This window comes from Danio aesculapii, chromosome 3, assembly GCF_903798145.1.
Source record: "Danio aesculapii chromosome 3, fDanAes4.1, whole genome shotgun sequence".
Lineage (NCBI taxonomy): Eukaryota > Metazoa > Chordata > Actinopteri > Cypriniformes > Danionidae > Danio > Danio aesculapii.
The window spans coordinates 9,550,145-9,577,691 of NC_079437.1; the positions used below are offsets into that span (position 1 = coordinate 9,550,145).

The window sequence follows — 27,547 nt, forward strand, 5'->3', positions numbered from 1 at the left end:
TTATAAAGGGACTCGGGAACAAAAAAAAAAGAGGAAAATCAGATTAAACAGACGATACTGCCTTAGAATTAGGGATTTAAGCAAAAATAAAGCCAGTCATATTTCTTCAACAGTCAGTAAATTGATCACATTTTCAGGAGAAATCTATTAGAACAGTTTATCTATTGACAGTTTATATATTTTAGGATTTATTTAGATATTTGATCAGTTTAGGAGATGAAACTGTTTGCAATGCATTAGTAGTGATGCCCGATTCACACGGGGCTTCAGCGTCAACGCTTGACGGTGGGCATGTCTAGAGTTAGGGCTGACGCAATCGTCATAGCAGCCAATGAAATTAGTCTGCAATCGGCTACTGTCTGAGCTGGGGTATTTGCATAAAGTGATCTGATTAGCTGATGCTTCCATTGGCACTTGAAAAGTTGAGAAATTTCCAACTCCTGCAGTGAGCAATGCAACTGAAGCAGCGGTGATGGATTCACAATTCAGTTCAGCAACTATTGACGTCGCCCATTCAAAGTGAATAGGAAGCGTTGATGCTGACGCCCCGTCTGAATCGGCCATAATAGTTTTAGTATTTAAGTTTGCTGCTGTACCAACTTCATGGGCTAGTACATGGCATATTAATCTGAAGTCTTTAATAACATCAAATACAAAGCACTAAAAAATTATATATACTGAATAAATAATCTTATAAACTCTTATGTACAAGTATGTACTATTTTATTTAGTAAAAACATTACAGTTATACTGTGAAGAGTTAATATTATAAATGGGTGTAAAATATTTAATTTTATTGTTAAATTATAGATTTCAGTATTTAATTAATTACTCATTAATTGTTATATTAATCATTATTTGTATTGTATTTTGTTTTAAACTTGCGTTTTTTTAAAATAAATGAAAAATAATAATAATAATTATAATCAGGTTATTTTGTTTAATTTCATTGTGTTTTTGTTTTAAGGTAATGTGTATTTAGCCATATATTTATTTGAACCTTTTTTATTTGAATAAATGTATGTTTTCTTTATTTAAACATTTATCATGCAACATATTTCAGCCCACTGTGGGTAAAAACAGATACAATAAAGAGTTTATCAAATAACTTCATAAAAAAAAACTTGATAACTTAAAAAATATATGCATTTTACAAAGATCAAATGGTTAAGAACAAAACAAATGATAATAGTAAATGATGATAATCATAATAATAATAATAATAATAATAATAATAACTATAATAATAATTATAATAATAATTGTAAAGTTTTTTTTTCTGGGTTCATAAATATATCTTTAAAAAATGTAACCTGACAAAAATCTAAGTAAAAAAAAACAGCGATAATCATAATGGGTTTTTTAAGTGGTGCAAAGAAGCTGAACTACAACTGACGATCACAAAAACAAAAGAGATGGTAATTGATTTTAGAGAAAATGCCTTAGAAGTGAAACCAGTGTATTTTAATGGAAAACAAATTGAAAGGGTACAGAAATATAAGTATCTTGGTACAATATTTGATACCACATTAAAGTTCCAGCAGAATTCAGAAGCTGTTGCTAAGAAAGTGCATCAGAGATTGTATGTTCTCAGAAAACTGAACTCTTTCTGTGTAGAAAAACGTATACTGAGAACTTTTTATACCACCAATATCGAGAGTTTATTAAGCTTTTCCTTTTTATTCTGGTTCTCTTCACTTTCTGTTAAAGAGAAAAATCGACTTCAAAATTTAGTCAAGACTTGCTCCAAGATTATTGGTTTACCTCTGAGGAGTCTAGTGGAGTTACATGAACAGCAAGTATTAAGGAAAACTCAGAGTGTGATAAGAGATGACTCCCATCCTCTGAAGCCTTTTTTTGTTCTGTTGCCCTCTGGAGGAAGGTTAAAAAGCATTAAATGCTCTTCCAACAGATATCAATTTACCTTTGTTCCAGAGGCAATAAGGCTTTACAACATTACACTTTAGCAAGCTTTAAATTTACATTTCTAATACATGTGTTTCTCCAAGGTTTTTATTTTTTATTATATATATATATATATTTTACTATTTATAAAGTTATACATGAAGCATGCTGGATTGTTTTTTTTTTTATACCATTTATAAAGTTATACATGAAGCATGCTGGATTGTTTTTTTTTTTATACCATTTATAAAGTTATACATGAAGCATGCTGGATTGTTTTTTTTATACTATTTATAAAGTTATACATGAAGCATGCTGGATTGTTTGGAATTTTTTTTTTTTTTATAACACTGTTTGTAAGTGATTTGTCTCCTTATGTGTTTGTTGTATCATGAAATGCTATTACCCTAATCTAATTGCCCCTGGTGGGATTAATAAAGTTGTTAAACCTCAAACCTTCTAGTTTAGTGATCTAGTATAGTTTTAGTCCTTTGCAGTGTATGCATTACTGAAGAAAACTATACATGTCACTGAATTTCTGCAAGTGATGATGGTGAATTGAAATCTCTTTGATTGGACAGTGCGTTCATTCATAAAGTATTTTTGCAAAACAAATAAAAAAGAAAAGTTTAACTCATTGTGAGCAGATCTAAATAATAATTTGTGACATAATTTTCATGCATTTTCACCTGTCACTTTAATCACACTGCATTAAGTTTCAGTGGACACTTTTGGCTCTCGCATGTCGAATTTAAAGGCATTTTCGTTACTTATGTTGTAAATTTACAACCCTCACCTTCTCTGATCTCCTATTTGTCCTGTTTGCAATTCAACTGGAGTATTTCAATGCACTTTAAAGCCCGTGTAGAGTCTATTGACCAGTATTTCTCTTGTGTGACCTGCAGGACACCGGTGTTGGGATGAACAAAGAGGATCTGGTTTCTAACCTGGGCACAATTGCTCGATCTGGATCAAAGGTTTGTCTGAGTGAACTCCTCCAGACTCTGCTTTGCTGTCAGTGGATGTATTGCCATCCTCCTCTCTTTATTCCTCCTCCAGGCTTTTCTGGACGCTCTGCAGAATCAAGCGGAGGCCAGCAGCTCCATCATTGGTCAGTTTGGTGTGGGCTTTTACTCCGCCTTTATGGTGGCCGATAAGGTGGAGGTTTATTCTCAGTCAGCTGAAGCAGATGCTCCTGGCTACAAGTGGTCCTCAGATGGGTGAGCAACAAGTGAAAAAATACTATAGTTACTTATAGTATAGTAGGATAGAGTTTTTGAATCATATTATGGAGAATTACTTGAACAGCTAGAAACAAATGACCCAATACTGTAGTTGTCTTTAAATATAGACCATTTTGAGGGATAGAAACAAAAACAATGGTCCCAATGTGTTTTCTGTGTTACATTTTTAATTTCTAGAGCTTCAGAGAATCCAAAAAGAGCCACATATTGATTAATAATGTTATAACAGCTGTTTTAAAATTAAGTTATGATTGAACTGCCTCATGTTACAGTTATGAAACGTTCATGGGCCAATGGCATGACCACATTGAAATGGTCTATAGCAGTTTTTCCCAACCCTGTTCCTGAAGACACACCAACAGTACATATTTTGGATGTCTCCCTCTTCTGACCCATTAACTTCAGGTGTTAGAGTCTCTTCTGATGTTATGATAAGATGATTCTGGTGTGTTTGATTACGGAGAGGTTGAAAATGTGTACTGTTGGTGTGCCTTCGGGAACAGGGTTGGGAAACACTGGTCTATAGGTTATATTTTACTACAATTCACCACAGTTTACTGTAGTAAAACTAAAATATACTATTATGCAGTTTATCAGTTCACTAGTCAATACTGAAGTATGCTGTATAAATGAGAAAATAGTTTACTAATTTATGGTAAATACTGCAGTGTTTTTGAAACGCGCTACAGTAAAGTGTACATTCATTCATTCATTTATTTTCTTTTCGGCTTAGACTCTTTATTTATCAGGGGTCGCCACAGCGGAATGAACCGCCAACTCATCCAACATGTGTTTTATGCAGCGGATGCCTTTCCAGCCGCAACCCATCACTGGAAAACATCCATACACACCCATTCACACATACACTATGGCCAATTTAGCTTATTCAATTCACCTATAGCGCATGCATTTGGACTGTTGGGGAAACCGGAGCACCCGGAGGAAACCACCCAAACTCCACACAGAAATGCCTACTGAACCAGCCGAGGCTCGAAAGAGCGACCGTCTTGCTGTGAGGCGATCGTGCTACCCACTGCGCCATCTTAAGTGTACATCATACTGTAAATTTTATAGTACAACATAGTATTTGTATAGTTTATAGAATTAAAACACTATAAAATTCATAATATAAATACTTTACTGTAGCATATTTCAAAAACACTGCAGTATTTACTAGACATTACTGTAGTATTTTATAATGTGGGGAGAGATGGTTAAAATACCAGTTTTGTGGCAAAAATGTTTCTTTAACAATTAGGAGTGACCAATATGACCAAAATCCGATAAGAAAATAATTAGTAAGAAAACATAATGTTTATTTATGATTGATGTATTTTTGGAAAATTAGTTGCATTAGTGTCAAAATTGCATTTAGAAAAGGAAAAAAAAAGAAACAAATAATGTGTTACGCTTGGTCAAATTTTATTATTGCATTGCTAATTATTGTAAAATTGACTACTGATATCTATGAATAAAATTTATTGTAAAAACATTTACAGATATTATAAAGATACATTTGTATCCCCTCACTTTACAACACATCCTTCATATTTAATAGGATTAAAAACGGATAAAGGAATAAGCTATAAAATAAACAGGAATTAAAGAGACGCTCACTCTGAATATATTTACTATGAACATCAAACCTAAATTAATTTTAATTTAATAAAAATTATTTAAAAGTTACATTTACATTACATGCATATACAGTTATATACATGTTATACATATATATACATATACATGCATACATACATACATACATGTATACATGTTACTGCTTGTGTTAAATCATAAACAGCCCTTTTCAAATTATATCATCTTTAATTAGGCTTTAATCCAAAGTGTGCATTTTAATTACTTTAATTACATTATCAGCATAATATGGAATTTTGGAAGATAAATTATTAAGTTGCAGATTACAAAACCCACAATTTATATCCTGTAAAATAAATAAATAAAGTCCTCAAACAATCATTGAAGCATCATAATGTAAAAACCTTTTTAAAATAATGTTAAATAATAATAAAGTCCTCAAATTATTATTGAAGCATCATAAAAATGTAAAAACCTAAATATATATATAAAAATATATTTGAAGCATCATAAAAATGTAAAAACCTAAATATATATATATATATATATATATATATTAATAATAATGAAGCTTCATAAAAATGTAAACTTTTTTTAAAAATAATATAAAAAAATCATAATAAAGTTGTCAAAATATATTTGAAGCATCATAAAAATGTAAAAACCTAAATATATATATAAAAATAATAATGAAGCTTCATAAAAATGTAAAAACCTAAATATATATATATATATATATATATATATATATATTAATAATAATGAAGCATCATAAAAATGTAAACTTTTTAAAAAAAATAATAAAAAAATAATAATAAAATCCTCAAAATATATTTGAAGCTTCATAAAAATGTAAAAACCTAAATATATATATAAAAATAATAATGAAGCATCATAAAAATGTAAACTTTTTAAAAAAAATAATAAAAAAATTATAATAAAATCCTCAAAATATATTTGAAGCTTCATAAAAATGTAAAAACCTAAATATATATATATATATATATATATATAAAATAATAATGAAGCATCATAAAAATGTAAACTTTTTAAAAAAAATAATAAAAAAATTATAATAAAATCCTCAAAATATATTTGAAGCTTCATAAAAATGTAAAAACCTAAATATATATATATATATATATAAAATAATAATGAAGCATCATAAAAATGTAAACTTTTTAAAAAAATAATAAAAAAATTATAATAAAATCCTCAAAATATATTTGAAGCTTCATAAAAATGTAAAAAACCTAAATATATATATATATATATAAAATAATAATGAAGCATCATAAAAATGTAAACTTTTTAAAAAAAATAATAAAAAAATTATAATAAAATCCTCAAAATATATTTGAAGCTTCATAAAAATGTAAAAACCTAAATATATATATATAAAATAATAATGAAGCATCATAAAAATGTAAACTTTTTAAAAAAAATAATAAAAAAATTATAATAAAATCCTCAAAATATATTTGAAGCTTCATAAAAATGTAAAAACCTAAATATATATATATATATATATAAAATAATAATGAAGCATCATAAAAATGTAAACTTTTTAAAAAAAATAATAAAAAAATTATAATAAAATCCTCAAAATATATTTGAAGCTTCATAAAAATGTAAAAACCTAAATATATATATATAAAAATAATAATGAAGCATCATAAAAATGTAAACTTTTTTAAAAAATAATATAAAGAAATCATAATAAAGTTGTCAAAATATATTTGAAGCATCATAAAAATGTAAAAACCTAAATATATATATAAAAATAATAATGAAGCATCATAAAAATGTAAACTATTTTAAAATAATATAAAAAAAAATCATAATAAAGTCCTCAAAATATATTTGAAGCATCATAAAAATGTAAAAACCTTTAAAAAAGTAATAATTAAGTCCTCAAACAGTTATTGAAACGCTATAAAAATGTGAAAAACATTTTATAAAAATATTATAAAAAGTAATAATAAAGTTGCCAAACAATCATTGAAGCGCTATAAACATGTAGAAAAATGACTAACCGTTGGTGCATAATTAGACTAATTTTTAAAAAAAAATTATTTTATAGAAAGTGCTCTAAAAAGTAAAGGATTAAAGTGCTGCACAATCATTTCTACAATTACACAATCAGCGTTCTACAATTATGCATACCCGATAATGATAATTGTCAATATCAGATATGCGTAACTGTAGAAAGCTGTAATTAAAATGATGAACTGCTCCCTTTTATCCCTCTTTTTTGTTTATAAGCATCTGTTTATCACATTCACACTGTGCCATTTCTGTGTGCATCAGACCACGTTTAGTCATCTGATCTTAACATAAGAGCAAACACTACAATAAAACACTCACCATTATGTGTGTATGTCTGTTATTCAGCTCTGGAGTGTTTGAGGTGGCTGAAGCTTCAGGTGTTCGTCAGGGAACCAAGATCGTGCTCCACCTTAAAGACGACTGCAAAGAGTTTTCATCAGAGGACAGAGTTAAAGGTGTGCAATCATCCAAAACACGTACTGTTACTTAAATAATGCAATTGAAAAACAAACACTCATTAATCTGGTGTGTTTTGCAGAGGTGGTGACCAAGTACAGCAACTTTGTGAGTTTCCCCATCTTCCTGAACGGACGGAGACTCAACACCCTGCAGGTACATGAAGACTGTCATGAAGCATGTAAATACAGAGAAATACACATAAATAATACAATTCTGCTTCATTTTACTCACCCTCATGTTGACCTGATCCTGTATAAATGGCTTTGTCCTGCTGAAAACATAGGAGTACATTTTGAAGAATGTTAGTAACGCATCTCGCCAGCCATTTACTGCAAAGTGCAGTCGGCAGAGTGCTGAATTCCATAGCAGGAAAAATGACTATGGAAGTCAAATGGTGCCAGCAAAATATCTTCTGTGTACTCGCACACAAAGGATTGATTCACTATTTTAGTGAGGAGATTACATAGCCGTCTATTGTGACATTTAAAGGCTTAACTAGGTTAATTAGGCAAGTCATTGTATAATGATGGTTTGTTCTGTTGACAATCTGAAAAAAAATAGCTTAATATAATTTTGACCTTAAAATGTTTTTTAAAATATATAAAACTGCTTTTATTCTAGCTGAAATAAAACAAAAACGACTTTCTCCAGAAGAAAAAATATTATCAGACATACTGTGAAAATTTCCTTGCTCTGTTAAACATCATTTGGGAAATATTTGAAAAAAAAAAAAATCACAGGAGCTAATAATTTTGACTTCAACCAAATGTATTTCCAGTATACTTTTTCCTCACTATGAAAATAGCCGTCGAAGCTGGAATGGCGTAAAACACAAACAAACTGACCTGTTTTCCTCTTCTTCAGGCGCTCTGGATGATGGAGCCCAAAGACATCAGCGAGTGGCAGCACGAGGAGTTTTATCGCTATGTGGCTCAAGCCTACGATAAACCACGATACACACTCCACTACCGCGCAGACGCTCCGCTTAACATCCGCAGCATCTTCTATGTGCCAGAAATGGTGAGTAAGAGACCAACACACATTAAAGTAAATACACATTACAGTAACTGATTATTAGTGCGCACTAATTACTATTATCTACTATGAACCCACTCAAACTTTACTGATGATACTCTTTTAATTAATATATAGAATCGTTTCGGTCACACTTTATTTTGATGGTCCGTTTGTTGAATTTAAGTTACATTGCAACTAATTCTCATTAGATTATCAGTAGACTGTTTGATTGGGGTTAGGGTTAGTGTAAGTTGACATGTCCTTGCAGAGTTTCTTATAGTCAGTTAAATGTCTGTTGAAGGAGCAGTATCAGCAGATATTAAGCAGACAGTCTACTAATACTCAAATAGACCATCAAAATAAAGTGGTACCATAGTTTCTCTGCAGGTTAAACTGGTAAAAATACTTATTATTATATTATAGAGTTGTATCTAGGTAAGGCAAGTTTATTTGTATAGCACATTTCATACACAATGGAAATTCAAAGTGCTTTACATGAACAAAAATAAAACAAACTAAAATACAACAACCATTAATTATAAATAACAAAGAATCTACTATATATAAGTCTACTATATATAACAGGCTAGAATAGCAAAACGACTGCTAAAATATGCAATTAAGGCAATTTTTTGTAAACTTGTAAGGATATATAAGCAATAATTAGAATTTATTGTAAAGTTCAATTGTAGTACATGCTGGCATGTAAACATTACTAGTGTATATGCATATTTTGAAGCTCCATTATAGATAAAGAATTATTCATTTTGAATTAGGCTGTTTAGATGCATTGGTAACACTAAAATAATGGTCCATTAGTTAATGTTAGGTAATGTATTTACTATAGGTGGGCATAGATACATTTTTTTTAATCTAAATTAATCTCACTGTAATCTTGGAATATATCTAGATTAATCTAAATTAAAATGGCTGATTTGAATTCAGCTGAAGGCATTCAGAATATGTCTGCTACCCAAATAATGACTAAAAGTAAGTCTTTGAGAACGGGGCTCTCAAGCCAGGTGGCGCATTAGACCAGGGGCTCATCTCCAGTTTACAAAATGCATCACAGACTGCTTGAGAAACTGATCTACTGTGATGATTGGTGATGAAAATAAATGATGTTCAATAAGATGTGCTTGTGTTTACTAACTGTTTATTCAGTTAAACATGAATGAACGTGAACAGAGATTTTTGATTACCTTAATCTGACTAAAGTCAGAACTGAACTAAACAGAAAATGAATTAAGGCATGTGGAGTATGCATATTTTGGTGGCATTATTGAAATAAACACTGCAATCGAACTATTACCGTCATGTAGGACTTTTCGCCATCCTTTCCGACAAGATCCACACACACGGCTGTTAGTAAAGGACAGCAGACAGAGACAGACACACACACACCGCGAAATGCGAAAGTTTTTTTGTTTCCATTTGGCGTGCGTCATTAAATTCCATAACACTCTCACCAGTCCTTACTCCTTATTTGCATCTAATATCCCAGTTTGTCACGGGGCATAAATGAAATGTTCAGGGGTGGAGGTGAAACTGCCAAACTGGTGAAATTGCACTCTAGTGAACTGCATCCATGTTAGCACGTCACGTTTGATGGGGTAATTTCACAGTAGCAATACACACAGAATCGAAGATTCCTACAGCGCAATTCAGTCAGGTATACATCCGCACTAAAATATCAAGGTGAAAGTCATCATAGCTTGCGTAGAATAGACCCAGCTCCCAACCCAGATTTAAGAATAGATTAACGGCGATATATATTTTTTTTTATCGCCCAATAAGAGTCTCATGTTAACGCAGCATGTTAATGCCAATAACAGCCTACCACAAGTGTTTACTAAAATGAAGAAACTACACATTTATTATGGTGTTTATTTATGTTTGTAAATGTTAAGTTTAATAATGTTACTTTATTTAATGTACTCTGAGTTAGCATGAACTAACATAATGTTAACAAGCACAACTTCGGATTTTAATAATGCATACATAATGATACAAGCTGCCGAAATGGGTTTTCTTCGAAGGGTGGCAGGGCACACTCTTATGGATAGGGTGAGGAGCTCTAACACCCGGAAAGAGCTTGGAGTAGAGCCGCTGCTCCTCCACATTGAGAGAAGTCAGTTGAGGTGGCTCGGGCATCTGTTTCGGATGCCTCCTGGACGCCTACCTAGGGAGGTGTTCCAGGCATGTCCCACCGGGAGGAGGCCTCAGGGAAGACCCAGGACATGCTGGAGGGACTATGTCTCTCGGCTGGCCTGGGAACGCCTCGGGATCCCCCCGGAGGAGCTGGAGGAAGTGTCTGGGGAGAGGGGAGTCTGGGGTTCTCTCCTAAGACTGCTGCCTCTGCGACCCGGCCCCGGAAAAGCAGTAGAAAATGAATGAATGAATGAAACTGTCATTAATAAAATGCTCTACAAGATTATTCATACTTGGTTATTGTTAGTAAATAAATAAACTAACATTACTCTAAAGTGTTACTGATGCATTTAAATGACTAATTTGTGTACATTTTGAATTATGCAATTCAATTTCAGCATGTACTTAATTAAAAATTGCAATCTTATATAAATGAAATATTCACATATCCAGTTTTTGAAAATCTGAATTGCACATGAGCAAGTCTGTTAGAGCTCTCAACAAATTCAATATTGATTTAAAGCACTCAATTGTAGGCAATTATGGTTCTAAACTTAAATAAGACTATGTACATACATTTACGATTTAAAGCAAAATCTAGTACTTACATATTTTAATTTCCTCATGCTAATTATTAATTAGGATTTTAGCACTTATTTTTCATAATTAAACCCAAATCTTCTTTCTCTTGCATATTACATTACAAAAGTTCAACTCAAGCTGAATGTACAGTTGAAGTCAAAATGATTCGCCCAGCTGTGAAGTTTTTTATTTTTCAAATATTTCTATTATGATGTTTAACAGAGCGAGGAATTTTTCACAGTATTTCCTATAATATACAATGATTTGCCTAATTACCCTAACTTGCCTAATTAACCTAGTTAAGCCTTTAAATGTCACTTTAAGCTGAATACTAGTATCTTGAAAAATGTAGTCAAATATTATTTACTGTCATCATGACAAAGATAAATGAAATCAATTATTAGAAATGAGTTATTAAACTATTTTAAAAAGATGTTGAAAAAAAATCTCTTCGTTAAACCGAAATTGGGGGAAATATATACAGGAGGGCTAATAATTCTGACTTCAACTGTACATCTGAATGTGTGGATGTCTTACTGTAAATGTGTGTGTGAGCAGAAACCGTCCATGTTCGATGTGAGTCGTGAGATGGGCTCCAGTGTGGCTCTGTACAGCAGAAAAATCCTGATCCAAACCAAAGCCACAGACATCCTTCCCAAGTGGCTGCGCTTCCTACGAGGTCAGAACAATCAAACAGTTTCAAACGCGTGTTCGAAATCGTATCAGTCAATACTCCATTATTACTGTCATGGCTAACACTTTACAATAAGGCTGTATTAGTTACTGCAACTTAATGCATTTACTAACATGAACAAAGAATGAACAGGACATTTATTACAGTATTTGCTCATGTTAGTTCATGAGAATACAGTTGATCGTTACTTCATGTTAACTCAGTGCATTAACTGATGTTAACAAGTAGGGCAGTGCGATTTGGGGAAAATATCTAATTGCGTTTTTTTTTTCTGACAGATATTGCGATTTGATTTGAGATTTAATTTTGTAGTCAAGCTTCAGCTCAATAATCTGTAAGCCATGGCAACAGTTCTGCGACAGCTTTGACTTTAAAAATATAAATATTCCCTTATTACCAATGTCTTGTTTCTCTATATTAATTATTAATTAATATTCTATATTAATTTGTCTATTAATGCTTCTGAAGCAGCAGACGCCATTATCCCACTTGTCCGTGCTTTCAGTTTTTTTTGTTTGTTTTTTTATTGTGGGCGTTTTGCAGTTTAGTTGCGCAATTCTGATTGGGTAGAACAAAAGTGTGCTCACTCAATTGGATAGTAAGACTGTCAGACACAGACGGCAGTCACGGATTTGCTCTGAACTGGGGAAAATTAAATAATACATATAAATTTCATATCAAAGCCTCTTGTGATTTTTAGCTAACCGCAACGTTTCAAATTGCGATTCGATCTCGATTAATCGGACAGACCTATGAACAAGCATGAATTTGGATGTTAATAATGCATTGGTTGATCTATGATTAATGAATTCTCTACAGGTATTGTTCATACTTGGTTTATGTTAGTAAATTTATTAACTAATGAAACTTTGTAAACTGTTATTTATGAAATAAATGAATGTGGCTGTATTTGTAGGTGTTGTGGACAGTGAAGATATTCCTCTAAACCTCAGCAGAGAGCTCCTACAGGAAAGTGCCCTGATCAGGTACTGCGCAATCCAACCTGAAACGCATTTACATTGCACATTTAGTCAGTGGTCCCCAACAATCGGGCCCACACAAGAAATCCTTAATTATTTCCGTTTCATTTATTATCGGAGTCTGAACGATCTTTTATTTTGAAAAATTACTGTATTTTTAACAACATTTAACCCACAAGCAACAAAATGAGCATTTTAGGTCAAAATTATTAGCCCCTTTAAGCTATATATTTTCCAATAGTCTACAGAACAAACCATCATTATGCAATAACTTGCCTAATTACCCTAACCTGCCTAGTTAACCTAGTTAAGCCCTTAAATGTCACTTTAAGCTGTATAGAAGTGTCTTGAAAAATATCTAGTCAAATATTATTTACTGTCATCATGACAAAGATAAAATAAATCAATTATTAGAAATGAGTTATTAAAACTAATACATTTAGAAATGTGCTGAAAAAAATCTGCTCTCCGTTAAACAGAAATTGGAGGGAAAAAATCCAGGGGGGCTAATAATTCTGACTTCAACAATATATAAAAATAATAATATAATTTTAACTTTATTTATTTATTTTGTCAGGAAACTGCGGGATGTTTTACAGCAGCGTGTCATTCGGTTCCTGTTGGACCAGAGTAAGAAGGACCCGGAGAAATACGCTCGCTTCTTCGAGGACTACGGGCTGTTCATGCGCGAAGGCATCGTGACCACAGCCGAGCAGAGCGTCAAGGTGCCAGACGCTTCATTTACTCTTCATAATCTGGGTGTTTCTCGTTTGTTAACGTCTGGTTTACTGTGATGTCAGGAAGACATTGCTAAACTGCTGCGCTTCGAGTCGTCGGCTCTACCTGCGGGACAGCAGACCAGCCTGATGGAGTATTCCTCCCGCATGAAGGCAGGAACCAGGAACATTTATTACCTGTGTGCGCCGAATCGACACCTGGCTGAACACTCGCCGTACTTTGAGGCCATGAAACAGAAAGATATGGAGGTGAGAGAGTTAACCCAACACATGGTCGCATTTATAGAGAGAGTTCACCCAAAAATGAAAATTGTTTCCTTATTTATTGTGACTTTGGAACTATGGAAGTCAATTAGTGCCAGCACAAGCTCTTCTTTTGTGTTCACCAGAAGATATTTTGTAGAATGTTGGTTGCTGGTTCCCATTGACTTTCATAGTAGGAAAAACATATTATGCAAGTCAAATGATGGCAACAAAATGTTGTCCTTTGTGTTCAACAGAAGATATTTTGTAGAATCAGGGTGTCCGCGGGGTTGTAAAAGGTAGCCAATGAAATAAACCAAAATTAAGGGCATTTAAAAGTATTAAACATCATCTGGTGACGTATTAAATTTGAGCCCAAATTTTAGATACATTTTCGATTTGTGTTCAAGTGCAGGCCTTTATTCAAAATTTAGTGTGGATATATTTATATGTTGAGAGTAGGACCTGAGCGATATCATGTGAGGTGGTGTTCATTCGCGCGTGCGCTGAAACAAATTGGGTTGTTTTGACACCGCGGTTTATTATGACACTTTTATCAGACATTTTTTCCTGCAATTGACAGCAAGAACAAACATAGAAGTGTTGTCTGATTGGCCAGCAGCACCTAATTATGTTGAAAAGAATCCAAAACGCCAAATGCGATGAATTTATACCCCATTTCGAAAGTAAAACATACTCTAATAGGAAGTGCAGTATGTGTGTTTCGATGTGATGCAGTTATGTTGTGGTTTTGTGACTGTTGGTGTTGGTTGCTGTGTGGTTAACAATTATGACAGTTAAAGTAACTAGGTTAATTTCGATTTAAATCAATTAAAAATAAATAAAATATGAACATTTTAGACATTGTTTTTTAAGGTTTGGGTGGGTTTTGGAGAGCTTTTGGGCTGGAAAAGGTCAGCTACATCTGGCAACACTGGTGGGAGCTTGGCAACAGAGCCGCACCGTCAACACACCAGGGCTCGAAATTGCGACCATTTTGATGGTGTACGCGCCACAAATTTAATCTATATTTGGGAGCATTTGTGCGACTGCATATAATGGTTGTAGTGCGACCTGTTTTGATTTATTTATTTTTTTTAATGTGTTGAATCGGTCTTCCCTTCCTAGCAAAATATCTTCATTTGTGTTAAGCATAAGATGTTTTGTAGAATGCTGAATTACATAGTACGAAAAATTACAATGGTAGTCAATTAGTGCCAGCACAAGCTCTTCTTTTGTGTTCAACAGAAGATATTTTGTAGAATGTTGGTTGCTGGTTCCCATTGACTTTCATAATAGGAAAAACATATTATGCAAGTCAAATGATGGCAACAAAATGTTGTCCTTTGTGTTCAACAGAAGATATTTTGTAGAATCTGGGTGTCCGCGGGGGTTGTAAAGGGTAGTAAATGAAATAAACCAAAATTAAGGCCATTAAAAAGTATTAAACATCATCTGGTGACGTATTAAATTTGAGCCCAAATTTTTGATTTGTGTTCAAGTGCAGGCCTTTATTCTAAATTTAGTGTGGATATATTTATATGTTGAGAGTCGCAGCTGAGCGATATCATGTGAGGTGGTGTTCATTCGCGCGTGCGCTGAAACAAATTGGGTTGTTATGACACAGCGGTTTATTATGACACTTTAATCGAACATTTTTTCCTGCAATTGACAGCAAGAACAAACATAGAAGTGTTGTCTGATTGGCAAGCAGCACCTAATTATGTTGAAAAGAATCTAAAACGCCAAATGCGATGAATTTATACCCCATTTCGAAAGTAAAACATACATAGGTAGTGCAGTGTGTGGGTGAGAGGGGGCAGTGTTTCGATGTGATGCGGTAATGTTGTGGTTCTGTGACTGTTGGTGTTGGTTGCTTAACAATTATGACAGTTAAAGTAACTAGGTTAATTTAGATTTAAATCAATTAAAAATAAATAAAATATTAATCTAATATTTTAGACGTTTTTTTTTTTTTGAGCGTTTGGGTGGGTTTTGGAGAGCTTTTGGGCTGGAAAAAGTCTGCTATATCTGGCAACACTGGTGGGAGCTTGGCAACAGAGCCACGCCATCAACACACCAGGGCTCGAAATTGCGACCATTTTGGTTGCGTACGCGCCACAAATTTAATCTATGCGACCTCATATTTGGGAGCATTTGTGCGACTGCATATAATGGTTGTAGTGCGACCTGTTTTGATTTATTAATTTTTTTAAACCTGTTGAATCGGTCTTCCCTTCCTAGCAAAATATCTTTTATTTGTGTTAAGCATAAGATGTTTTGTAGAATGCTGAATTACATAGTACGAAAACTTACTATGGAGGTCAATTGGTGCCAGCAAAATATCTTCTTTTGTGTTTAACAGAGGATGTTTTGTAGAATGCTGGTTGCTGGTGTACTCATCGACTTCCATAATTGGGAAAAATACTATGAAAGTCAATTAGTGCCAGCAAAATATAATATTTTGTTTTCAACAGAAGATATTTTGTAGAATGCTGAATTACATAGCAGGAAAACTTACTACGGAGGTCAATTGGTGCCAGCAAAATATCTTCTTTTGTGTTTAAGAGAAGAAAAACTCTTTTGAACAAGTAAAGGGTGAGTAAATGATGGTAGAATTTTCATTTTGGGATGATCTGTTCAACCGAAGATATTTCGGCCCGATCCCAATTCTATCCCTTAGCTCTTCCCCTTACCCCTACCTCTCGTTTTGAGCGTTCACGTCAAGGGGTAGGGGTGTCCTAATTCGCTTTAGTTTGAAGGCGTAGGGCTAAGGGGAAGGGGTGAATAGCCCTTCGAACGAAGATTTTTCAGGACCACACTCGAAAACAAGGAGTAAGAAAATTTCCCAGAATACACCAGCCAGAAGTAAAAATTGTAAATTACGAATTTTTACAACACACAAGCACATGTTTTAATATATACATAACCGCGTTTGTGTTTTACAGTCGTGCTTTTAAAAAAGAAACGCTAAAATAAAAACCGCTAAATTTGGCTATCTATAATCTCTAATAATAACTCCAGTACAGCAGTCCCACAACATTCTGACACTCGATGACATTCGAATACCCTGTCAGAGAAGTCTAGTGGCTGAGAATGAGCTTTTTACAGTGTCTGCTATAACGTTAGTGTTGTTTTTGGTGTGTTTACATGGATTAATATGGCCACTGTGTAAACACACAGTACAGTTATGATCTTATTGCCACATTAGATCATTATGATAACATGATAAATGCCTTCAGTGATTTCCTGAAGATAAATACTAATAAATAACACAACTGGAATAACTACAGCAGTCGCCATCATTTGATCTCATATGAAGCAAGAGATCGCAATGACATATGATGACGCGTGCAGGTGCTGTAGTGCTGTCCCATTTCTTGGGGTAAATTTGGAAGCCCTTCCCCTTCACACTTCTTTAAGGGGAAGGGGTAGGGGTACAAAATAGAATTGAGATTGAACTTTCGACTTCCATAGTAGGAAAACAATACAATGGAAGTCAATTGGTGCCAGCAAAATCTCTTCTTTTTGTTAAACAGAAGATATTTTGTAGAATGCTGAATTCTGTAGTACGAAAAATTACTATGGTAGTCAATTTGTGGCAGCAAAATATCTGCTTTAATGTTCAACATAAAATATTTGGAGAATGCTAGTTGCTGAGACCAATCGACTTCCATTGTAGGAAAACAAATCAGTTTGTGGTAGCAAAATATCTTTTATATTCAACAGAAGAACTCAGGTTTTGAACAAGGGTGAGTAAATGATAGCAGAATTTTCATTTTGGGTTGAACTGTCCATTTAATAGCAAACAAAACTGAAATGTCATATTGAAACAGTGTGCTGGAAGCAATTTATAATTTAAGTTTTTAAATACTCAATTTTAGATATGGAGTTTAAGTGGTATTTCACCCCAAAATGAAACTTTACTCACTATTTACTCACCCTAAAGTGATTCTAAATCTTTTGAGTTGAGCTGAAAACAAAAGAAGATATTTTGAAGAAAGCTGAAAACCTGTTACAGTTGACTTACACAGTAGGAAATACAAACACTATTGAAGTTGATAGATACATGTTGCCAACATTTTTCAGAATATCTTCTTTTGTCTTTAACAGAAGAAACTCGACTCAATGTTTTAGGTGAGCTGTCCCTTTAACAAACTAACTAATCTCATTTTAATGAAAACTAGAATATGTTAATTTTTAATTAGCTGGAACAATTAATAGTTTAAAAGCATTCACTCAAATCACTCCATTTAAAAAATACGAGTTGCCTTCCGAGGCTTTCTGTAGCTTTTGAGATGAACACAAGAGGGCGCTAGCGCTTCTGCTAATCACAAAATGGCCAAATATATTAGCCAGCAGCTAACTGAATGCTGAAAATGCTAATAAGATGGGATTTTGCATTAAACCAAATTGTCTGTGATCACAGCTTGATGAAAATATTCCTTAGTTTTCTTGTGATCTTGGCTTAATTTAGATGTAGATATTGAGATGCTACACATGCCATTCTCATTTAAATGACCATTACATATAATACTAAAACACATTATATTTTATAAAATATATATGTTAACATTTGTATACTTATCTTATCCCCTTACAAGCTTGCCAGCACTGATTGGACTTTTAAATGAATTCGGAAAAATTTGGGGTTATAAAATTTATATGAAGAAAAGTGAATTGTACAGCTTACACAACATTATCTAACTCATTTGCTTTTAAAATATATACTGAGAAAATTAAATACTTGGGTTACTCACTCTGGGTTACTCATAAATATCATAAACTTTATAATGCTAACTTTAGCCCACTTATACATAACTTAAAACAAGATCTTGGAACCTACTTTCTTTATCTTTGGGAGGTAGAATTAACACTGTTAAGATGAATATGCGGCCTAGACTGCTATTTTTATTTCAATGTCTTCCAATTTTTTTAACTAGGTCTTTCTTTACCAACATAGACTGCCTTATATCTGATTTTATCTAGAATAGGAAAATAGCTCGCATGCGTATAAATTTATTGCAAAGACATCGCTCTTTCGGTGGGTTATCTCTCCCAAATTTCCACCATTATTATTGGGCTTCTAACATTAAACTTATGTTGTATTGGATTAACCCCTTCTGATGCTCCCACATGGTTACAATCAGAAAAAGCTACTTGTAAGTTTGCATTATCCTCTTTACTTTGTTCTAAGATTCCTCTTCCTGACCCAATATCTAGCTACTCTCCGAATCCAATTGTTAAAACATCTTTTAAAATATGGCACCAATTTAGACGAGCTTTATCATTTACAGATCTCTCAATGCAGCCCCTATTATGAGAAATCATACGTTTACTCTTCCGATTGCACATGCTACATTTAATTGCTGGATAGAAAGGACTTACCACACTGAACGATTTATATAGCGATTCCAATTTCATGTCCTTCGACCAAATAAGAACAAAATACAATATCCCCAAAACACATTTCTTTAGATATTTACAGATGCGCAGTTTTATGATTTATAATACAGTAGACTTTCCAACTTTACCTACAGAAACATTACTTGACACCATTTTAAAAACCAACCCAGTTCTCAAAGGTAATATAGGTGTGATTTACTCTCATCTCCTCACAAAATCTAACTTTAGTAACAAAGTCGAAACAACAATGGGAAAATGAACTTGAGTTGATTCTCTCAGAGGAAATTCGGCAAGACATTATAAATAAGATTCACTCAGCTTCAATCTGTTTGCGACATACAGTTATTCAGTTTAAAGTGGTCCATCGCCTTCATTGGACAAAAGCAAAATTAGCAAAATTTTCACCAACTATAAATCCCTTATGTAATAGATGAGAAGTAGAGATAGCTAATCACACACACATCTTTTGGTCATGTTCTAAAATTACCAAGTTCTGGCAATTATTATTCAATTTGTTTTTTAAATGTTTCGCATGCATCAATTGACCCTTGCCCTATTATAGGAATATTTGGTTTAATCACAGATCCCAGTTTAGACAATAATACCAAGAGTATGATTTTTTTTTCAACATTAATTACTAGACGTCTTATACTGCTCAAATGGAAGGATACATTTCCTCCAACTATGTACCATCTTACAATGGAGAAAATTCGGTACTCCACCAAAGGTTGCAGTCAAACAATTTATCTTATTTGGCTGCCAGTGCTGACATATACAAAACAAATGAATCCAAACTTAATATTTTCAGTTTGACCTTTGTTTATTTGTTTCTCACTTTTTTTTTCTTCCCTTCATTTCATTTCATTTTATTTTAATTTCTATCTAAATTATTTAATTTCTTTATTTTACATTTGCTAAGCCTATTGTGACCTGTTGGGTATGTATACATGTACAATAGATGAGTGAACATATAATGGAACTTTTATCTACTTGTATTGTTTGTTTGTATGTATGTATGCATGTATCATAATGTTTTATGATGTAAAACAGATTAAAAATGGGCATAACATATTGTATAGAAATGGTGCAGTGGGACGGGGGGCTCTGTTTGACCAAAGATAATTTGTCTCTGTTTTTCAAATACATTTAAAATTGATGTTTTATTGACCAAAATGTTAATAAAAAGATCTGAACACAAAAAAATTAAATATATGTTAACATTAAAAATGAGAAATAAAGAGTAAAATCTTTATATTTGAAGTCTGTTTTTGCAATATTGGGTAAATTAGGATATTGATAAATTAATTTTAAAATTCATCATTAGTCCCATTAATCACAAAAATCACTGTTCTTATTATATTTTATTTTATATTAACTTAATATAATTAATTAATATCCTTCAACTTTCAAAATAATTATTGATTTATTCTTTTAATTGTTCAATATTTATTTATTTATATTGATAATTGGATAACATTCGCAGTTAAGGACTTTCTAAACTTGTTGAGCAGATTTCTAACTGATTGAAGTTTAGTTTGAGGTCATGATAACATCAAATTACAACCATATCTTCGTCTAGCTGAGGTGATGAGAGAAGCGTTTACTAAAGACAATGACGATAATAAATACGACGTGCCTGTTGTTTTGGTCTCTGCAGGTCTTGTTCTGCTTCGAGCAGTTTGACGAGCTCACGCTTCTTCACCTTAGAGAGTTCGACAGGAAGAAGCTGATCTCCGCTGAGACGGACATTGTTGTAGATCACTATAAAGAGGAGAAATTCCAGGACAGCAAACCAGGTTAGACACAACACGAGTGTAAATGCACAGTGCAGTCATTATACTGTGCTTTCTAGATCACTATATGTTTGAATTGATTTTCTTGATTCGTTGCCCCATTTTGCAAATAATGTTAAAGGTCCTGTGAAATCAAAATACTATTTTTTAGATGTTAGTATCGATATGTTAGTTTTAAAGATATCTTTATTCTAGTGTACTCCAAAGCAGTGACAAAATTCTGGTTTAGATGATAAAATCTCAGTGTATAAATCCCAAGCTTGTAGTTTGTCACTTCCGCTTTTGTTTGATGTCTCTTCATACTTCAGTTTCTCGTCAAATCTTCTAACCAATCAAATGCTCTCTAGTATCTGACATGCCCCGCCCCCTTCAAGACACTTCATTTGACGTGTTCAAGCTCAAACACTCTCACTGGCAGAGCTGTGATAAAAGCAAAACGCTATTGGCTGTTTTTTAAAAAGGGGAGGAGCTACCCTATTAGTGATGGTGAAATGAAGCTTTCCGAACCAGTGAAGCGCTAGACTCAATTGTTTTGGAAAAAGGTTCGTTACTCGAAGCTTTCTAAATCAGAGCTCAATTAGGACCTCTTACACTACACTGACTGTAGTAAAATCCAAGGTATTCAAAAGTATTTACATTTATCGTATTCCAACTAGTCCTTTACCCACCCAACTCGTTCCAAGCGGGGATTGAACCAGCGATTCCTGCTTGGGAGGCGAATGCTCTAAGGAGGAGGCTATGTGAGTGAGGCGTTTGGGCTGCGTTCGCCAGCTGGTCTCTGTTAACCACTCTACTACGATATGCAGTGGTTTTCTTTAAAGATAGTTGTAAAAAATACGCTAATACACTTTAGTATGGTTCAAGACCTTTTTACTATAAATTACTATTGTATTAAGAGTTTAATTACTGGTGTGTGGGACCGGTGCAGTGGTTAGAAACAGTAGAAATGTATGTAATCGACGCCTAATCTCTCGCTATACACTTTACTAACCCAAGGGGGTGTTTAAACCTTTGAATCAAAATTCTAAGCAGTCACGTGGGTACAGGTGAAAATGAAGCTTCGGACGTCACTGATCACGTGATGATAGCAAAACGAATCAAGCTCCGGTACACTGCTTCGCTGCGAGATGTATCGTTTTTTTGAGACATGCTTCGAAGCCTCGACGCACAACGTCACATCATTATACCCTATGTCCCACCCTGCCTTTGTGTTTCAGCTTAGATTACGTCAAACACTGAACAAAAAAAGCACATTTCAAAGCACTTCACAAGACCTTCAACGCTACAAAAGAATTGTGACATCCTGACCTGTGATTTTTCTCTGCAGCATCTGAGAGGTTGAGCAGTGAACAGGCTGAAGATCTGCTGGCCTGGATGAGGAACGTACTCGCTCAGAGAGTCACCAACATCAAGGTGAACACCACTACACAACAAAAATTTCAGACAGAAACAATCCGTAAGTCAAATGATTAAACCATTTTGAACTCCCATGGACTGCTTTTCTTTTTTCTAGACTTTGAAAGTACTTTTAGACTTTTCAAAGTCTAGAAATAGGAAACAAAAACTTTTTCAAAGCAGTCCATAGGAGTTCAAAATGGTTTAAATATTTGGCTTAAGGATCATTTCTGTCTATGGAGGATGAGGGAGCTCTCCGATTTCATCCAAAACATCTTCATTTGTGTTCTGAAGATGAACCAAGGTCTTGGTGGTTTAAAAATTTGGCTTATCGGCTATCAGCAAAACATCCACACATTTCTTTATATCTATGATTGTTTAGCATCATTGACTGTGTTTGTGCAGGTGACCCCTCGTCTGGACACTCACCCGGCCATGATCACGGTGCTGGAGATGGGAGCCGCTCGACACTTTCTGCGCACACAGCAGCTGGCCCGCAGCTCGGAGGAGAGAGCCCAGATCCTGCAGCCCACGCTGGAGATCAACGCTGGGTAAGAAGAACAACACAACAAATAAACAATCTGATCGTGAACCTTCTGTTAGAGGGGTAGTTCACCTAAAAGCTGACATTTACTCACATTTAAGTGGTCCTACATTTTTATCCATTTGTTGGCGATATTTTGAAGAATGTTGCAGGAAAGAGCAGCCATTGACATCTATAGTAGAAACATACAATACTATTGAAGTCAATTCATTCATTTTATTTAAAAAAATAGGTGAATACAATTAAATGCATCGAGGATATACAGAAAATCCACTCAAGAGTAGCTCCACCAAGCAAGACAGAGCTGATAGGGACAAGAAACCAAATATCTACCAATTGATGGAGGTAAATAACAAAATTCAGGGCAAATCAGGCTCAGTATAGGGACCAGATCTCCTCGGAGGCTTGAAAATTATAGATGAACATCTTGAAGAAGCTCTGAGGTGGTCACCGGCGAGTATTCAGACTAGCCCACAAGATCAATATGGAGCCTCGTCTGTCACTTTGCAGGAATCAGTCTTACGCTCTGGATACGGGCCAGATCCACGGTTATGTGAACCTCGGGATTAGGAGAAACAGACACGCTTACATGAGCATAATTAGATTACATTGTAATTCTGGGAAGTGTTCCTGGCTAAAACAGGTTTGGAACAGATGGAGGATGAGTAAATGATGGTGGAATTTTCTTTTTTGGTTAAACTATACACTTCTTCTCACTTGGCCATGCTCTACATCAGATTTGCAGAAGCACTCCATGTATTGGTACAACACCGTGTATGATTCCAAAATAAGGGGTTAGTTCACACCAAAAATGAAAAGCATGTTGTTAATGACTCTCCCTCATGTCATTCCAAACCCCTGAGACCTTCGTTTATCTTCAAAACACTAATGAAGATATTTTAGATGAAATCAGAGCTCCCTCGTCCTCCATAGACAGAAAGGATCTCAAAAAGAAACCAAAAACTTTGTCAAAACACTCCATCAGACTTAAGTGGTTCCACTGTAATCATATGAAGCTCCAAGAACACTTTTGTGCACTAAAACAACTGTAAAAACATGTGCCAATGTTTTCAATGCACATTTACTACGGTTAATACAATGCTTGCATGTTGTGCTACTGACTCTTATGGCAAACAACCTCCTTTTTAGACTTGTTTTGGTGCTCTTGGAGCTTTGTATGATTATAGTTAATCCACTGAAGTCACATGGAGTGTTTTGACAATGGTTTTGGCTATTTTTCTGGACTTTGAACATCGCAGGACTGTTGTTGTCTCCACAGGCAGAAATTATCTGAAAAAAGAACCAAAACATTGTCAAAACTCTATGTGACTAGTGATTCAACTGTAATCATATGAAGCTCCAAGAACACTTTTGTGCACCAAAATGTTCACCAATGTATTCCTTTTCAGATCAGGGTGCGCATTGTTTACGGGCAATACAACACTTGTGTGTTGCGCTAATAGCAAATACTTCATATTACCCTGACAAGGAACAGTAGATATAGGCAAACTAACAAATTTTTAGAGTTGTTTTGGTGCACAAAAGTGTTCGTGGAGCTTGGCATGATTACAGTTGATCCACTGAAGCCACGTGGACTGTTCTGACAATGTTTTTGGATCCTTTTCTGGACTTTGAACATCTCTATACTGTTGCTGTCTTCATAGACAGGAATGATCTGGAAAAATAACCAAAAACACTGTCAAAACACTCTATGTGGCTTCAGTTGCTCAACTGTAATCATACGAAGCCCCAAGAACACTTTTGTGCACCAAAAACCTGTAAATTAGGTGGTTTGTCTACATCTGTTCTGTTCATTGTCAGGACAACATGAAGTATTTGTCATTGGAGTCAGTAATGCAACACACAAGATCCAAGAACACTTTTGTGCACCAAATAACAAACTTGTGCACCCTGACATGGAAGACAATGGTGACGTTTACTACAGGCAATACAACACTTGTGTGTGTTGCAGTAACTGCTAATATTTCATATTGCCCTGACAAGGAACTGAAGATACAGGCAAACGAACTCATTTTTAGAGTTGTTTTGGTGCACAAAAGTGTTCTTGGAGATTCGTATGGTTACAGTTGATCAACTGAAGCCACATGTTTTGTGTTTTGACAATGTTTTTGGTTCCTTTTCTGGAATTTTTTTGAGTTTTTGGTTCCTTTACAGGAATTTTCCAGATCATTTCTGTCTATGGAGACAGCAACAGTTCTGAGATGTTCAAAGTCCATAAAAGGAACCAAAAACATTGTCAAAACAGTGCCAATAACACTTTTGTGCACCAAAGAACTCTAAAATTAAGTGCTTTGCCTATATCTTCTGCTCTGTTCCCTACCAGGTCAATATGAAGTGTTTGCCATAATAGTCAGTAATGCAACACGCAAGCTTCAAGAACACTTTTGTGCAATAAAAAAAATTGTTGTGCATCAATGTCTTCTGTCAGATCAGGGTGTGCATTTACTCCACATTATAACACTAGTTTGTTGCGCTAATGGCAAATACTTCATGTTGCTCTGACAAGGAACAGAAGATACAGGCAAACAAACTCATTTTTAGAGTTGTTTTGGTGCACAAAAGTGTTTTTGGAGCTTCGTATGATTACAGTTGATCAACTGAAGCCACATGTTTTGTGTTTTGACAATGTTTTTGGTTCCTTTTCTGGAATTTTCTAGATCATTTCTGTCTATGGAGACAGCAACAGTCCTGAGATGTTTAAAGTTCATAAAAGGAACCAAAAACATTGTCAAAACATTGCCAAGAACACTTTTGTGCACCAAAGAACTCTAAAATTAAGTGGTTTGCCTATATCTTCTGCTCTGTTCCCTACCAGGTCAATATGAAGTATTTGCCATAATAGTCAGTAATGCAACACGCAAGCTTTAAGAACGCTTTTGTGCAATAAAAAAAGTTGTTCTTCAATGTCTTCTGTCAGATCAGGGTGTGCGTTTACTCCACATTATAACACTAGTTTGTTGCGCTAATGGCAAATACTTCATGTTGCTCTGACAAGGAACAGAAGATATAGGCAAACAAACTCATTTTTAGAGTTGTTTTTTGGTGCACAAGTGTTCTTGGAGCTTCGTATGATTACAGTTGATCAACTGAAGCCACATGTTTTGTGTTTTGACAATGTTTTTGGTTCCTTTTCTGGAATTTTTTGAGTTTTTGGTTCCTTTTCTAGAATTTTCCAGATCATTTCTGTCTATGGAGACAGCAACAGTCCTGAGATGTTTAAAGTTCATAAAAGGAACCAAAAACATTGTCAAAACATTGCTAAGAACACTTTTGTGCACCAAAGAACTCTAAAATGAGGTGGTTTGCCTATATCTTATGTTCTTTTTCTTGTCAGTGCAATCTGTGCGTACAGAATTCTGCAGATTTTAAGCCCATCATTAATTCTGTTTATGTACTTGATTAAATGTGTTTAAATCTATATTTATTATTTATATTAAAATGAATTACTGTAATATTATTGATTAATATGAAAAGTTCATCTGATTTATGTATAATGCAGTTTGTACAGTAATATTTTCTTTAAGTAGAGATATTATATGGGAGACTTGCTTTGTTTACCAAGTAAAGTGAGTCTAATTGTATTTCATTTTAAACATTAAATAAATGTTAAACAAAATATTATATTTTATTTCACATATTAAGGTTTTAGTTATGATACTCCCAAGATAATTCTGCAAAAATCCGCAGATTTACCAAAATGCTCTGCAGAAATAGCAAAAAACGTCTGCAGATTCCATCTGGCCCTAGCAATATGAAGTATTTGCCATTAGAGTCAGTAATGCAACACGCAAGCTCCAAGAACACTTTTGTGCACCAAAAACTGTTGTTCATCAATGTCTTCTGTCAGATCAGGGTGTGCGTTTATTATGGGCAATACAACACTAGTTTGTTGCGCTAATGCCATTACTTCATATTATCCTGACAAGGAACAGAAGACATAGGCACACAAACTGATTTGTTTTTTGGTGCACGAAAGTGTTCTTGGAGCTTCGTATAGTTACAGGTGATCAACTGAAGCCACATGGAGTGTTTTGACACAGTTTTTGGTTCCTTTACTAGACTTTAAACATCTCATTACCCTTGCTGTCTATGGAGTATAAGAAAGCTCTCAGATTTCATCTAAAATATCCTCATTTGTTTTCTGAAGTTGAACCGAAAGGTCTCATGTGATAAGAGGAACATGAGGGTGAGTAATTAACAGCGGAGTTGTAATTTTTGAGTGAACTAACCCTTTTATAAAGCATATTGTACTTACATAATGTGTTAAAATGCATTCGTTTCTCAAACATCCTGTTCAATTACAGGCATGATCTGATCAAGAAACTTCACTCGCTGAAGGACTCAAACCCTGAGCTGGCACAGCTTCTGCTCGAACAGGTAAAGAACATTTCAACAAATATTATCAATTACAGCACTTCGACTTTAAGCAGGGTTCATACGATCATGATAAAAGTCATGAAATTTTGACATGGCATTTTTCAGGCCTGGAAAGGTTTTGGGAAAACAGAAAAACCCACTAAGATTTAGAAAAGCCTAGGAAATTAGTTTAACAAATATCTGTATGCTTGAATTAGGACTGCGCGATATTGGAAAAATCATTAGCATATTTTGTATTTCTGTGATGTTTATTGCGATGTGAATACAATTTCACCAGATGATCTAACAGGTTTATTTAGATTGATTGGGGGATTTTGTAGAGGAGTGAATCTCGAATAATATATAACAAATAAA

General features: G+C 34.1%; 1 protein-coding gene across 1 annotated transcript in view; it reads left to right on the plus strand.

Moving 5' to 3' along the window:
• trap1 (TNF receptor-associated protein 1) overlaps positions 1 to 27,547 on the plus strand; it is a 37,722-nt gene that overhangs the window by 7,003 nt on the left and 3,172 nt on the right. Inside the window, exons 5-17 of the mRNA XM_056453101.1 lie at positions 2,811 to 2,882; positions 2,965 to 3,125; positions 7,140 to 7,249; positions 7,333 to 7,406; positions 8,118 to 8,273; positions 11,562 to 11,682; positions 12,614 to 12,683; positions 13,255 to 13,402; positions 13,478 to 13,663; positions 20,721 to 20,859; positions 22,184 to 22,269; positions 22,657 to 22,802; positions 27,121 to 27,193. Coding sequence (XP_056309076.1) covers positions 2,811 to 2,882; positions 2,965 to 3,125; positions 7,140 to 7,249; positions 7,333 to 7,406; positions 8,118 to 8,273; positions 11,562 to 11,682; positions 12,614 to 12,683; positions 13,255 to 13,402; positions 13,478 to 13,663; positions 20,721 to 20,859; positions 22,184 to 22,269; positions 22,657 to 22,802; positions 27,121 to 27,193 — 1,542 coding nt within the window. The remainder of the gene's footprint in view (positions 1 to 2,810; positions 2,883 to 2,964; positions 3,126 to 7,139; positions 7,250 to 7,332; positions 7,407 to 8,117; positions 8,274 to 11,561; positions 11,683 to 12,613; positions 12,684 to 13,254; positions 13,403 to 13,477; positions 13,664 to 20,720; positions 20,860 to 22,183; positions 22,270 to 22,656; positions 22,803 to 27,120; positions 27,194 to 27,547) is intronic.